A 12,500-nucleotide genomic window follows, 5' to 3' on the forward strand; every position below is an offset into this window, starting at 1 on the left:
CTCTGTAGACCAGGCTGGCCTCGAACTCAGAAATTCACCTGCCTCTGCCTCCCAAGTGCTGACCAGTGAGCCATCTTAACTGCTGAGACAGCTTTCTGGACCTTAGAGTTCTAATATTTTTTAGTTACTTTGTTACATGTAAAGTTTCTGGACATTTGATGTTTGCAAACATGGTTTCCTCCTTTGTTGAATGGTTTTCCATCTTCACACAGGCTTTAACAGAGCAAAAGCTTTTAATTTTCAGTTGTCTAGTATATCAAAATTTCACTCTGTTCTATTCCATTCATTTATTCATCCCCAATGAATTCATTCTTCTTTCACCAATACTACTTAGTTTCAGTAACTGTAGTTGTATAATAATTCTCAAAGGTTGTCCTGGTTAGTTAGCATGACACAAGCTATCGTCATTTAGGAACAAGGAATCTAATATATGATTGATAATATATGCCCAAACTCAGTTGACTTGTAGGCCAGCTTGTGGGCTATCTTTGTTTTCCAGCTAATGACTCATGTAGGAGGGCGGAGCCCACTGTGGGCCGCGCAATCTCCTGGCCCATGATCCTGGGTTCTATAAGAAAGCAGGTAGAGCAAGCCAGGAGGAACACAGCCAGGAAGAAGCACTCCCCTCTGCTGGAGTCCTGCCTCCAGGTCCCTGCTCTGCCTTTCCTCAGTAAGGGAGTGAAAGCTTGAGTAAACACTTCTTCCCAAAGATTTGTTTGGTCATGGTATTTAAACACAGCAGTAGAGATCTTAATTATTTAAAGGTGGATAGGAGTTTATAATGAAAACATTTAAAGATTTTTATTAAGACCATTGAAAGACTATTTCTAAACAAATTAACATTAATTTAAAACTATAGTTATAGCTGGGGGTGGAGGTCTACACATGTGATCTTAGCATTTCAAAGGCTGAGACTGAAGGTTGACATGACAGCCTGAGTTATGGAGTGAAATTCCTATTTTTTTAAAAGTACATTTATAGATTTCTTTTTTTTTAAATCATTTTATTAGATATTTTCTTCATTTACATTTCAAATGCTATCCCGAATGTCCCCTATACCCTCCCCCCATTAAATTCCTATTTTTTAAAGTATGATTATAACTTTTTGTGTTTGAAAATAATAAAGGGCTAACATGTTTTATTTCATGTATATGCTCTCCACACTGAATAATAGAACAAAAAAAATCAACTAATGTGATACCTACATGTAATATTCCTCTTGCATAGGAGTATACAGAAGAGATAGAGCGTTTGAAGCGAGATCTGGCAGCAGCTCGTGAGAAAAATGGAGTGTACATCTCTGAAGAAAGTTTTAGGTAAGACTTTGGTTATAGAATTAATTTCTAAGGTATTTTTGGTTTTTTTTTTTTTCTTTTGGTTTTGAGACAGTGTTTTTCTTTATAGCTTTAGCTGTTCTGGAACTCTGTAGAACAGGCTGGCCTTGAACTCAGAGATCCACTTGCCTCTGCCTATTCAGTGCTGGAATTAACGGTGTGCACTACTATTGCCTGGCTGAATCTTTTTTTTTAAGCATTTTTACTTATTTTAAGCATATGGATGGTTTTTCTGCATGTATGTCTGTGTACCCCATTGCAGGCAGTGATACAGGGGCCAGAAGAGGTGTCCTGGAGATGGAGTTATAAACCCTGTGAGCTGCTGTGTGGTGCTGGCAATCGAACTCAGTTCCCCAGATGAGCAGACAAAACTCCCTGCTGAGCCATCTCCCCATCCCCTTATTTTTGGTTTTGGAAGTATTTTTAGTATGTCTCTTGAAGGGTGGCCTGAAGCTTTCTGACTCCTGCCCCAGCCTCACAGTTAGAGGTGTACCATCATACCCATTGCTAAAACCATAATTTTAGAAAACAGTAGTTTGAAGTAAAACTTATTAATGCAGCAATAAGGAAATAATGTCCACTGCCACATAAGTGCAGTGGTTTGATATTAAAAAGTAGTTCCTGCCGGGCGTGGTGGCACACGCCTTTAATCCCATCACTTGGGAGGCAGAGGCAGGTGGATTTCTGAGTTTGAGGCCAGCCTGGTCTACAGAGTAAGTTCCAGGGCTACACAGAGAAACCCTGTCTGGGGGGAGGGGAGGGATAGTAGTTCCTGAGCCAGTGTAACAGCTGTGTGCAGAGGTGCTTGCTGCAGAGACTGACTGGAGTTTGACGTCTGCCACCCACTTTGTGGAAGAAAAGACCTTGTTTCCACAAGTTGTCCTTCAACCTCCTCACCATAATATTTGTGCAGGCTAGTGTTTGTGTATGTGTGTGTGTGTGTGTGTGTGTGTGTGTGTATGTATGTGTGTATGTGTGCGCGCGCCATGTCTCAAAACTAAAACTATGCTTGGTAGGATGAGTCATCCAGTAAAGGTGCTTGCTGTCAAGCCTGAGGACATGAGTTCAGTCCCTAGAGCCACAGGATAGAAGGAGGGAATCAGCACCTCCAAAAAGTTGTCATCTGACCTCCATATGTATGCTGTAACACATGCACCATCTCCCTCAGTAAATAAATGTTTAAAGACACACACATACAAATATTGTTATCAAACATGTTTTAGAAAGTCTTTTAGCTAACTTTGTGTTTAAAAATATTATTGGTTTATATGAAAAGTTATAAGAATAGTACAGAGAAGTCCCATGCATCATTATACTTTTTACTTATTTATGTAGCCAGGGTCTCATGTAGTCCAGACTGGTCTCAAGCTCATTGTGTAGTCAAGGATGACCTTTAACTCTGATCCTCCTGCCTCCACCTCCCAAGTCCTAGGATACAGGCATGTACCACTTTGCTTAGTTTTATGTGGTCCTGGGGCTCAAACCTAGGGCTTTTTTGATGCTAAACAAGTACTTCACCATGCGAGTCATATCCTCAGTCAGCCTTTTTATTTTTATTTACGATAGAATTTTGCTCTGTGGTCCTAGCTGACCTTAAACTCACTATGCAGGCTAGGCTGGCCTTGAATTTATAGATATCCCTACTGCAGCTTTCTAAGTACTAAAATTATAGGCATAGACTATAAATTCTATATGGGCTCCCATGTATTAATTACCCAGTTTCCACCAATATTCCTTTATATAACTGTGATTCAATAGTAAATTTAGATTAGCACTGGTAGCATATGTATGGATTCTATACCATTGTGACTTTTGTTTACATTTGTGTAATCATCACTGCGCTGGAGACACAAAACCTCTTTTGTCTCTTCTTTAAAGTCATTTTCATCTTCTCGTCTACCATTACCCCATCCTCTGACAGTTTTACACTTGAGCTATACCTCCAACCAGTTGGTCATTTCTGAAATTTCCCAACACTCAAGAAATCAGCGTAACACTTTAAGTGGTTCTGGAAGACCTGTGAGTTTTATGGTTAAAAGTGCTACTTCAGTCAGGTGTGTTGTACATCTTTAATATCAGCACTCAGGAGGCAAAGGCGGACCTCTAAGTTTGAGACCAGCCTATCTTTAAGAAGAAGCAAAAAAGCATTCATCATACTTTATTTTACCCTTTTGTTTGTTTGTTTGTTTTTTGAGACAGGGTTTCTTTGCATATGGCTTGCTGTCCTTGAACTTGCTCTGTAGATCAGACTGGGAGATCTGCCTGCCTCTGCCTCCCAAGCCCTGAGACTAGTGTGCCTGGCTTTATGTTCAAATGTTTTTGTTGAATTTTATTTCTGTTGTCAGATGTTTAATTTGTAAAAGTTCTACCACATCTTTCCTGACCTTTAGAGAATACGATGTCCTATTCTTGTGTAGATAGATTATCCTCAAAAATTGTTAGTATTAATAAAGTTTTCTCTTCAGGACCTTACTACTTTCTGTGGTGGTTTCTATCATTTGTGTTTGTTTCCTCAAATGTTTAGTGATTGTTAACTGGTGTTTTAGTTTTGTGTGGGGTGAGATTTACAGTCCTGTGTTGACTGGAATCATGCCTGGACTTCTGTCACTTGAAAGGCAAAGGCCAAGCCCTCCAGTCCCTCTGGGAAGAGGCACCCACTTCTCTGGTTAGAGTTTACTCTGGCTGCTGTCACCCGATTAGAAAGGGTTTAAGTGCTAAGGAGCCCACCATTCACTAGATTTTCATTCAAATGCCTCGCTCTTCTTTGTTAGTAGTGAGAGAGCTCTCAGCGGGGAGGTTCATTGCCCCCTAGGGAATACTCTGCAAGATCCAGGCCCTCTGGTTTGTTTTAATCAAAAAGATTTTGTTCGGTGCATATTGCACAGCATTCTTTTTTTTTTTTTTTTTCTTTTTTTTTTCTTCCAGACAGGGTTTCTCTGTGTAGCCCTGGCTGTCCTGGAACTCACTCTGTAGTCCAGGCTGGCCTCAAACTCAGAAATCCACCTGCCTCTTTTTTTTTTTTTTTTTGGTTTTTCGAGACAGGGTTTCGAGACAGGGTTTTTCGAGACAGGGTTTCTCTGTATAGACCAGGCTGGCCTCGAACTCAGAAATCCGCCTGCCTCTGCCTCCCAAGTGCTGGGATTAAAGGCATGCGCCACTATGCCCGGCTTTGCACAGAATTCTTAATTAACCTCAGCTTGAGCAGGTGTGTGTGTGTGTGTGTGTGTGTGTGTGTGTGTGAGAGAGAGAGAGAGAGAGAGAGAGAGAGAGAGAGAGAGAGAGAGAGAGAGAGAGAAACCCACGCCATTTGAGTCTATGAAATGAGATAGGCCTGTGAAGATTTGAAATAATAGACAAGAGGTAACATTTGTTTGTGTTGTTTGAAAATGAAAATCTAGTTTGTAATACGATGCCTTTGAGAAATTTGTCATGAGAAAAAAAATAAAGATTCTTAAAATCTGACCTTTTGGGGCTGGAGAGATGGCTCAGCAGTTAAGAGGTACTGACTGCTCTGCTAGAGGTCCTGAGTAGGGAACTTTTCTGCTCTGTCATTTTTCTATCTTCTCAACATAGTTTTATTTTATATGTATTTTTATGGTGCTAGGGACCAAATCCTGTATGTGCTGAAAAGCATCCTGTTACCGAGTTCCTTCTAGCTCCTTAGCATGTCAAGTTGGATTTATATACACATGCCTTTCCTTCATAGATACAGGTTCCCAGTTTCAGTAGAGGTCAAATAAGGAATGTTCCATTTATAAGACAGGGAGGGGCTGGAGAGATGGCTTAGTTGCTGTTCCAGATGACCCTGGTTCAATTCCCAGCACTGGCATGGTGGCTCACACTGACTATAACTCCAGTTGCAAAGGATCCCCAAGGGCACCAGGCATGCAAATGGTACACAGACATAACTGTAGGCAAAACACTGATACATAAACTAAACATGGGTAAGACTTTCCCCCAAAGAGGCTTCATTTGTTTATTGCCATTTGGCACTACATTTATCACCCCTTGAGGAGTGTGGATATGAGTTTGTGTAGCCGCCATGATTTTGTTCTATTATGTTGTTTTTTGCAATTAGACTAAAATTTTGTAGGATTTAGAATAAAACTATTAAATTTGTATTAAACTTTTAGAGCCATGAATGGAAAAGTAACTGTTCAGGAGGAACAAATTGTTGAGTTGGTTGAAAAGATCGCCGCTCTTGAGGAGGAGCTCAGTAAGGTAGGCATTCCGGGGACACCAAGGCTGTGGGAGAAGGAACTGCTAAAAGAGGGTCAGAATGGGTAGGGACTCTTTACTTTTTTTAAAGAATTTTTTTTGATTCTTATATTCAAGATAAGTTGTATTTTATTTTTACCTCTGTTAGTAATGAAAAGCCTTCTATTTTGAGACTTATAGGAGCAGACTAGATACCATTAAAAATATTCTAATCAGCAGGGCGGGCATAGTGGCGCACACACCTTTAATCCCAGCACTCAGGAGGCAGAGGCAGGCAGATTTCTGAGTTCGAGGCCAGCCTACTCAACTACAGAGTGAGTTCCAGGACAGTCAGGGCTACACAGAGAAACCCTGTCTCGGAAAACAAAAAAAAAAAAAAAGAAAGAAAGAAAAAATGTTCTAATCAGTCTGACAAACTATTACAATTTTTACATTTGAATAATTTTTCTTCCCAGTATTGTTAACTACCAAGTATTTGACCAGCCAGAGCATTTTTTTTTTCTGATTCTTAAAGATATTTAATATATTATATGTAGGCTACAGAGTTATTTATGGATAGTAAGAACGAACTTGACCAGTGTAAATCTGACCTGCAAACCAAGACCCAGGAACTTGAAACCACTCAGAAACATTTGCAAGAAACAAAATTACAACTTGTTAAAGAGGAATATGTCTCTTCAGCCTTGGAAAGAACCGAGAAGAAGCTTCATGAAACGGCCAGCAAGGTTTGTCCTTTGCTTGTATTGAGAACATTGNAGGGTAGGTGGNNGTATCCTTGCTTAAATTTTGATTATAAGATTTTAATTTATCTGTTCCAAATGTTTTGTTTTTATGAAACAATATTTCATTATTTGACCCATTTTTTAAAAGCTGGAATGAAAGTATTCCATGTTTTAAGGTATATTTTTGATGGGACTATAGAACAAAAGAAAAAACATTTATAACGTATATAATTACTAGAATAAATTTGCAAAGTCAGTTTTCTTTGCACTGATGGGGGTTTGGTGGGGACTAAGCATTGCTGAGCACTGGATACATTAGCATAAGATTAACTTTTTCTGATATAGTGTCTACAATTTTGTGTCTAGTTCTTATCAGGGAGAGATCCTTATGGAGCACAAGCACATTGATCAGACTGCTTTTATGTTATCTTCTTTGTTTTTTGTTTGTTTGTTTGTTTTTAAACATACAGTTGCTTAACACAGTTAAAGAAACCACCAGGGATGTTTCTGGTCTACATTCTAAACTGGACCGCAAGAGAGCAATCGATGAGCATAATGCTGAAGCTCAGGAGAGCTTTGGCAAAAACCTCAACAGTCTGTTTAATAATATGGAAGAATTAATTAAGGATGGCAGTGCGAAACAGAAGGCCATGCTAGACGTTCATAAGACACTGTTTGGTAAGTGCAAGCGTTTCTGTGGCTGTGCATCGCATGGCTGTGGGTATATGTGTGCGTACATCCAGAGAACAACCAACCTTACATGTTATTTCATAGGGACCATCTACTTTTTTTTTAAAGAGTTAGTTTCTTTTGGGGTTCATTGTTGTTGTTTTGTTGTTCAAGTCAGGGCGTCTCTGTGAAGCCCTAGCTGTCCTGGAAGTTGCTCTGTAGACCAGGCATACTTCAAACACAGAGAGATCCATCTGCCTTTGCCTCTGCCTCCTGACTGCTGGGATTAGAAGCATGTGCCACCATTGCCAGGCAAATTGTTGTATTTTTAGTTACATGTATGTGTGTGTGTCTGTGTGTGTGTGTTTGTGTGAGTGCATTATACCCATGGAGGCTATAGATGTTGGAGTCCCTCAATTGAAGCCCCACCACCTGCTATGGATACTGGGAATCAGACTCACTTTCGTGAGTAGTCTTAACCATTGAGTCATATCTCTAGCCCTCCACCTTAGTTCTTTTTGTTTGTTTGTTTGTTTGTTTGTTTGTTTGTTTTTCCGAGACAGGGTTTCTCTGTATAGTCCTGGCTGTCCTGGAACTCACTTTGTAGACCAGGCTGGCCTCAAACTCAGAAATCCACCTGCCTCTGCCTCTGCCTCCCAAGTGCTGGGATTAAAGGCATGCATCACCACTGCCCGGCACGCCTTAGTTCTTGTAGATAAGAGCTTTCATTGGTTTAGGTTGGCTGGCTTAGTGAGACCCAGGCTACCTCACTTGCTTGTTGTTAAGCTCTCCTCTCAAATTTCTCTCCTTCTCCCACCCTCTTCTCCCTTTCTCCCCAATCCTTCCCTCCTCTTCCCTTCCCCACCACTAGACCAACTGGTCTCTAGGATCCTTCTGATCCTTCTGTCTCTGCTTCTTAAGTACTAAGATTACAGGAAGTGTATCACTAAACCCAGACTTTCTGGTCTTTTGTTTTTTGTTTTGTTTTGTTTTGTTTTGTTTTATTTTGAGGCTGGCCTCAAAGTTGATATGATATAGCAAAGGATCATCTTGAAGGTCTAATTCTTCTGCCTCTCCCACTTGAATACTGGGATTATAGGCTCTCATACCTGGTTCTATGTGATAGAAGAGATGGGACCCAGGGCTTTGGGTATATTAAGTGCTCGGGCAACTGAGCTAAATTCCTAGCCCATTTTAGACTTCCTTTATGTGTGTCATGTATGTCAATTTCACAGTTTTCATTTTTAAATTTTTCTCATTATCTTTGTTTTCCTATCTATCTGTCCATCTGTCCGTCTATCCATCCATCCATCTATCTTATCTATCTATCTTGATGGTGTCACTAAGTTGACCACTTTGGATTTAAAGTCACAGTGTAGCACAAACTGGCTTTTAATTTGTGATCCTCCTGGCCCAGCCTGAGTGCTTTTAGAGGTATGCACTAACATGTATCAAACATACAAAAACCCAGCAACTCAGGTGAGAATGTCACTAGAACTTGTCCCATTGAACATGTCAGCTGTTTAGGCAAGAGATGAATGTTTTTGCTTTCTTTGCAATAAATTTTAGAGGTTGTGTTTTATTTTAGACTTTTCTGTAAGATTTAACAAATTAGCATATTATTACTAGAAATAAATTTCCCTTTATAACTGAGCCAGATTCATTTTTTATGTTTTTTTTTTACTTCGAGACAGGGTTTTTCTGTGTAGCCCTGGCTGTCCTGGAACTGCTTGTGGACGTTGTACATCGTGGTGCGGAGCCTAGTGCGCACCACGATGTACAACGTCCACAAGCAGTTTCTTTCTTTCTTTCTTTCTTTCTTTCTTTCTTTCTTTCTTTCTATCTTGATGGTCTCACTAAGCTGACCACTTTGCATTTAAAGTCACAGTGTAGCACAAACTGGCTTTTAATTTGTGATCCTCCTGGCCCAGCCTGAGTGCTTTTAGAGGTATGCACTAACATGTATCAAACAAACAAAAACCCAACAACTCAGGTGAGAGTGGGACTAGAACTTGTCCCATTGAACATGTCAGCTGTTTAGGCAAGAGATGAATGTTTTTGCTTTCTTTGCAATAAATTTTAGAGGTTGTGTTTTATTTTAGACTTTTCTGTAAGATTTAACAAATTAGCATATTATTACTAGAAATAAATTTCCCTTTATAACTGAGCCAGATTCATTTCTTGGTGTTTTTTTTTCCTCCCTTCGAGACAGGGTTTCTCCGTGTAGCCCTGGCTGTCCTGGAACTCACTCTGTAGACCAGGCTGGCCTCGAACTCAGAAATCCGCCTGCCTCTGCCTCCCAAGTGCTGGGATTAAAGGCGTGTGCCACCACGCCCGGCGCTCGAACTGTGTGTATCTTAACCTGATACTTCTGCCTCTACCTTTAAAGTGCTGGGGTTGTAAGTGTGTTTCACAATAATTTAATATAGTTCTCTCTTTTTAATAAGTTTCTGTCTACTATAAACTTTTAGATACTAACTTTAGAATATTCTGCTTCTTAAATCTGGTGACTCACGCCCCTGATTCTAGCACTTGGGAAGCTGAGACATGGCTGACTGGAGTAAGGATCATCTTAAATGAAGAAAAATATATTCTAATTTTAAAATTATTCTAAGGTATACTTAAATATGATGTACTTTTTAATATGCAAGTGCTTATAGAACATTCATATTTAAAAATTTTCTTGTATGACAATTCTTTAATGCAGTTATTGCAGATTCTACAATAAAGATTAATTTTGACTTATTGAAAGTGGTCTTAACTTCATTTAAATATATTTATGCCAAAGTTCATTTCTCTTTTCTTTCTCTCTTTTTTTGTAGGTAACCTGATGTCTTCTAGTGTCTCTGCATTAGACAACATTACCACAACAGCACTTGAATCTCTCATGTCTGTTCCAGACAATGTGTCAGCTCGTGTTTCTCAGATTTCTGATATGATATTGGAAGAGCAATCGTTAGCAGCACAAAGTAAAAGTGTTCTGCAAGGATTGATTGTTAGTAAATCTTAATGTTTTTACAGTGATCAGCCATCAGAAACCATGTGCTTGCTCTTTCAGCTTGAGCTTTGCTAGACACAGAGAGAGGGCTTTTGTATCCTGCCCTCCAACCCACCCCCGCCACTCCATAGAAAGACTGGTTTCCAAGAGGATATGGCTAAATTTTGAAACTGTTTTTACTCATTTGGTGTAGCTGAGAGTTGGAATACTTAAGCCATTGTAGTTCACGTGTTTGTAATTTCAGCAGTTGTGAAAGATGGAGGCAGGCTGGGTTTTTTTCGGTTTTTTGAGAAAAGAAAGATGGCAAAGGAGGCAAAGGATCAGGAGTTCAAAGCCATCCTTGGTTTTTAGTGAACTTAAAGCTACCTGAGGACCTGTCATAAACAAAAGTGCCAGTTTTTTGTTGTTGGTTTTTTTGTTTGTTTGTTTGTTTTTGTTTTTTCGAGACAGGGTTTCTCTGTGTAGCCCTGGCTGTCCTGGAACTCACTCTGTAGACCAGGCTGGCCTNNAACTCAGAAATCTGCCTGCCTGTGCCTCCCAAATGGCGCCACCACTGCCCGGCAGGAGTACCAGTTCTTAGTGAGTCTTTTGGTCACTGAAGGATAGCTCCAATGGATTCTGGAGACTTGAGATCTATTATTTAGCCAAGAAATTGGTAGGTTACCCTCCTCACCAGAGCTGTAGTTAGCTAACCCAAAACGAGATAGTGGGTAGCTGGCTTGTTTGAATTTTGTACACATGACCAAACATAAGTAGCTCATTTCTTTTTTTATTAGTGTGGAGTTGAGTGAGGGTGCATGCTACAGTGTGTGTGAGTGAGATTGGACAATTTTTCATGGTCCTTCCCCTGTAGATTCAGCTGATCAAATGCAGACCATTAGGCACGCACAGTGAGTGCTTTACTCATTGAGCTGTCTTGCTGTCTCATAGGCAGCTAATTTGGAAACTTAAATAATATGTGGTGGTAATAGCAATGTGAGATCAAATGTAATAGTAATTCAGGAAAACAAGTAGACTCTAGGAATTCAGAATATAATTTATTGCATTAGATTTACATAACTAAACTCCACTAGGCCTAACTTTAAAAACATAGCTCCGTATAGCAGTACTGCCAGGCATTATGGTACACACCAGTAATTTCAGCCTTTGGGAGGTTGAGGCAAGGGGAATCAGGAATTTGAAGCCAGCATAGGCTATGTAGAGATTGACAGCCCAGCCTGGGTTATGAGGCCCTGTCTCAACCAAAAAAAAAAAAAAAAAAAAGTCGCTCATCTAATTATGTTATATATAGTTTGTCTTTATTTTAAAATTCTAGTATTTTGTGAATATGTGTACATGTGCATATGCATATGTGTGCCATGGCTTGCATGGGGAGGTTAGAGGGCAACTCAGGCGAATTAGCTCTCCTTGATTTCCTGGCCTCCAGGGACCATATGCCAGGCTTGGCGACAGACAACCCCTATCTGCTGTGATAGCTCACCAGCCCGATTTATCTGTAGTCTGTAATTGTATTGTCTAAGAAGTTCTTAGTCAAAGTGCTTATTTGCTTTGTATAGAATCTTTGCTTCTTTTGGGGGTTAATAATCCCTAACAATTTTTATTTTTATTTTTGTGCATACGAGTATTTTGTCTGTGCTCTCTGTGCAAACAATGCCTTCTGAGGCTAGAAGATGACGTCTGATCCTCTAGTGGAGTTGCAGCTAGTTGTGAGCTGCCATGTGGATGCCGGGAATCAAACCTAGGTCCTCTAGAAGAACAGCCAGTGTCCCCTTAACCATCAAGCCATCTTTTTAGTCCCAACACTGTTTATTTCACAGTTTCTAAGTAAATACTNCAAGTATTAACTGACCCTTTGCCTAGATTCAGTGTTTCTGTGATAACAGGTTTCTTCAGTTACCCAAATTTAACAAAGCTATAACATTCTGTCACTAACTTCAGACCTTCATTTGTTTGTTGAAAATACTGCTTGAAGTCAAATGTGGTCATGTATACCTTTTATCTCAGCACTTGGGAGGCAGAGGCAAGTGGATCTCTGAGTTTGAAACAAGCCTGATTTATATGGCAAGTTCCAGGCCAACCAGGACTACATACATAGTGAGACTCTCAAACAAAACAAGCAAACAGTGGATGCAGGGGAAACCCTCTGCTTGAATCACAGGAAGAGGTGACCACTGTTCTCACAGAATTCATTGAAATTACTATGCTCCCCCCCCCCCCAAAGGTCATATAGCCTTGTCTTTTTTCTTTTTCTTTTTTTTGGTTGAGACAGGTTTTTTTCTATATAGCCCTGGATGTCTTAGAACTCATTCTGTAGACCAGGCTGGCCTCGAACTCAGAAATCTGCCTGCCTTTGCCTCCCAAGTGCTGGGATTAAAAGCATGCACCACCACTACCCGGCCATATAGTCTTTTCTTCTCTTCCCTCCCTTCCTTCCCTCTCTTCCCCTTCCCCTTCCCCTTCCCCTTCCCCTTCCCCTTCCCCTCTCTCCCCTGTGTCCCCTCTCTCCCCTCCTCTCTCTTCTCTCTTTCTTTCTGTGTGTGCATGTGTGTATGTGTATAC

The 12,500-nt window shown here is 40.3% G+C and overlaps 1 protein-coding gene across 1 annotated transcript in view; it reads left to right on the forward strand.

Annotated features, from left to right (window-relative positions):
* Kif11 (kinesin family member 11) overlaps positions 1–12,500 on the forward strand; it is a gene marked incomplete at its 5' end in the record, with an annotated part of 33,424 nt that overhangs the window by 4,244 nt on the left and 16,680 nt on the right. The window contains 5 exon segments of the mRNA XM_021214592.1: positions 1,228–1,316; positions 5,468–5,555; positions 6,089–6,277; positions 6,745–6,952; positions 9,766–9,938. Coding sequence (XP_021070251.1) covers positions 1,228–1,316; positions 5,468–5,555; positions 6,089–6,277; positions 6,745–6,952; positions 9,766–9,938 — 747 coding nt within the window.

The sequence above is a fragment of the Mus pahari genome, chromosome 1, assembly GCF_900095145.1.
Source record: "Mus pahari chromosome 1, PAHARI_EIJ_v1.1, whole genome shotgun sequence".
NCBI lineage: Eukaryota > Metazoa > Chordata > Mammalia > Rodentia > Muridae > Mus > Mus pahari.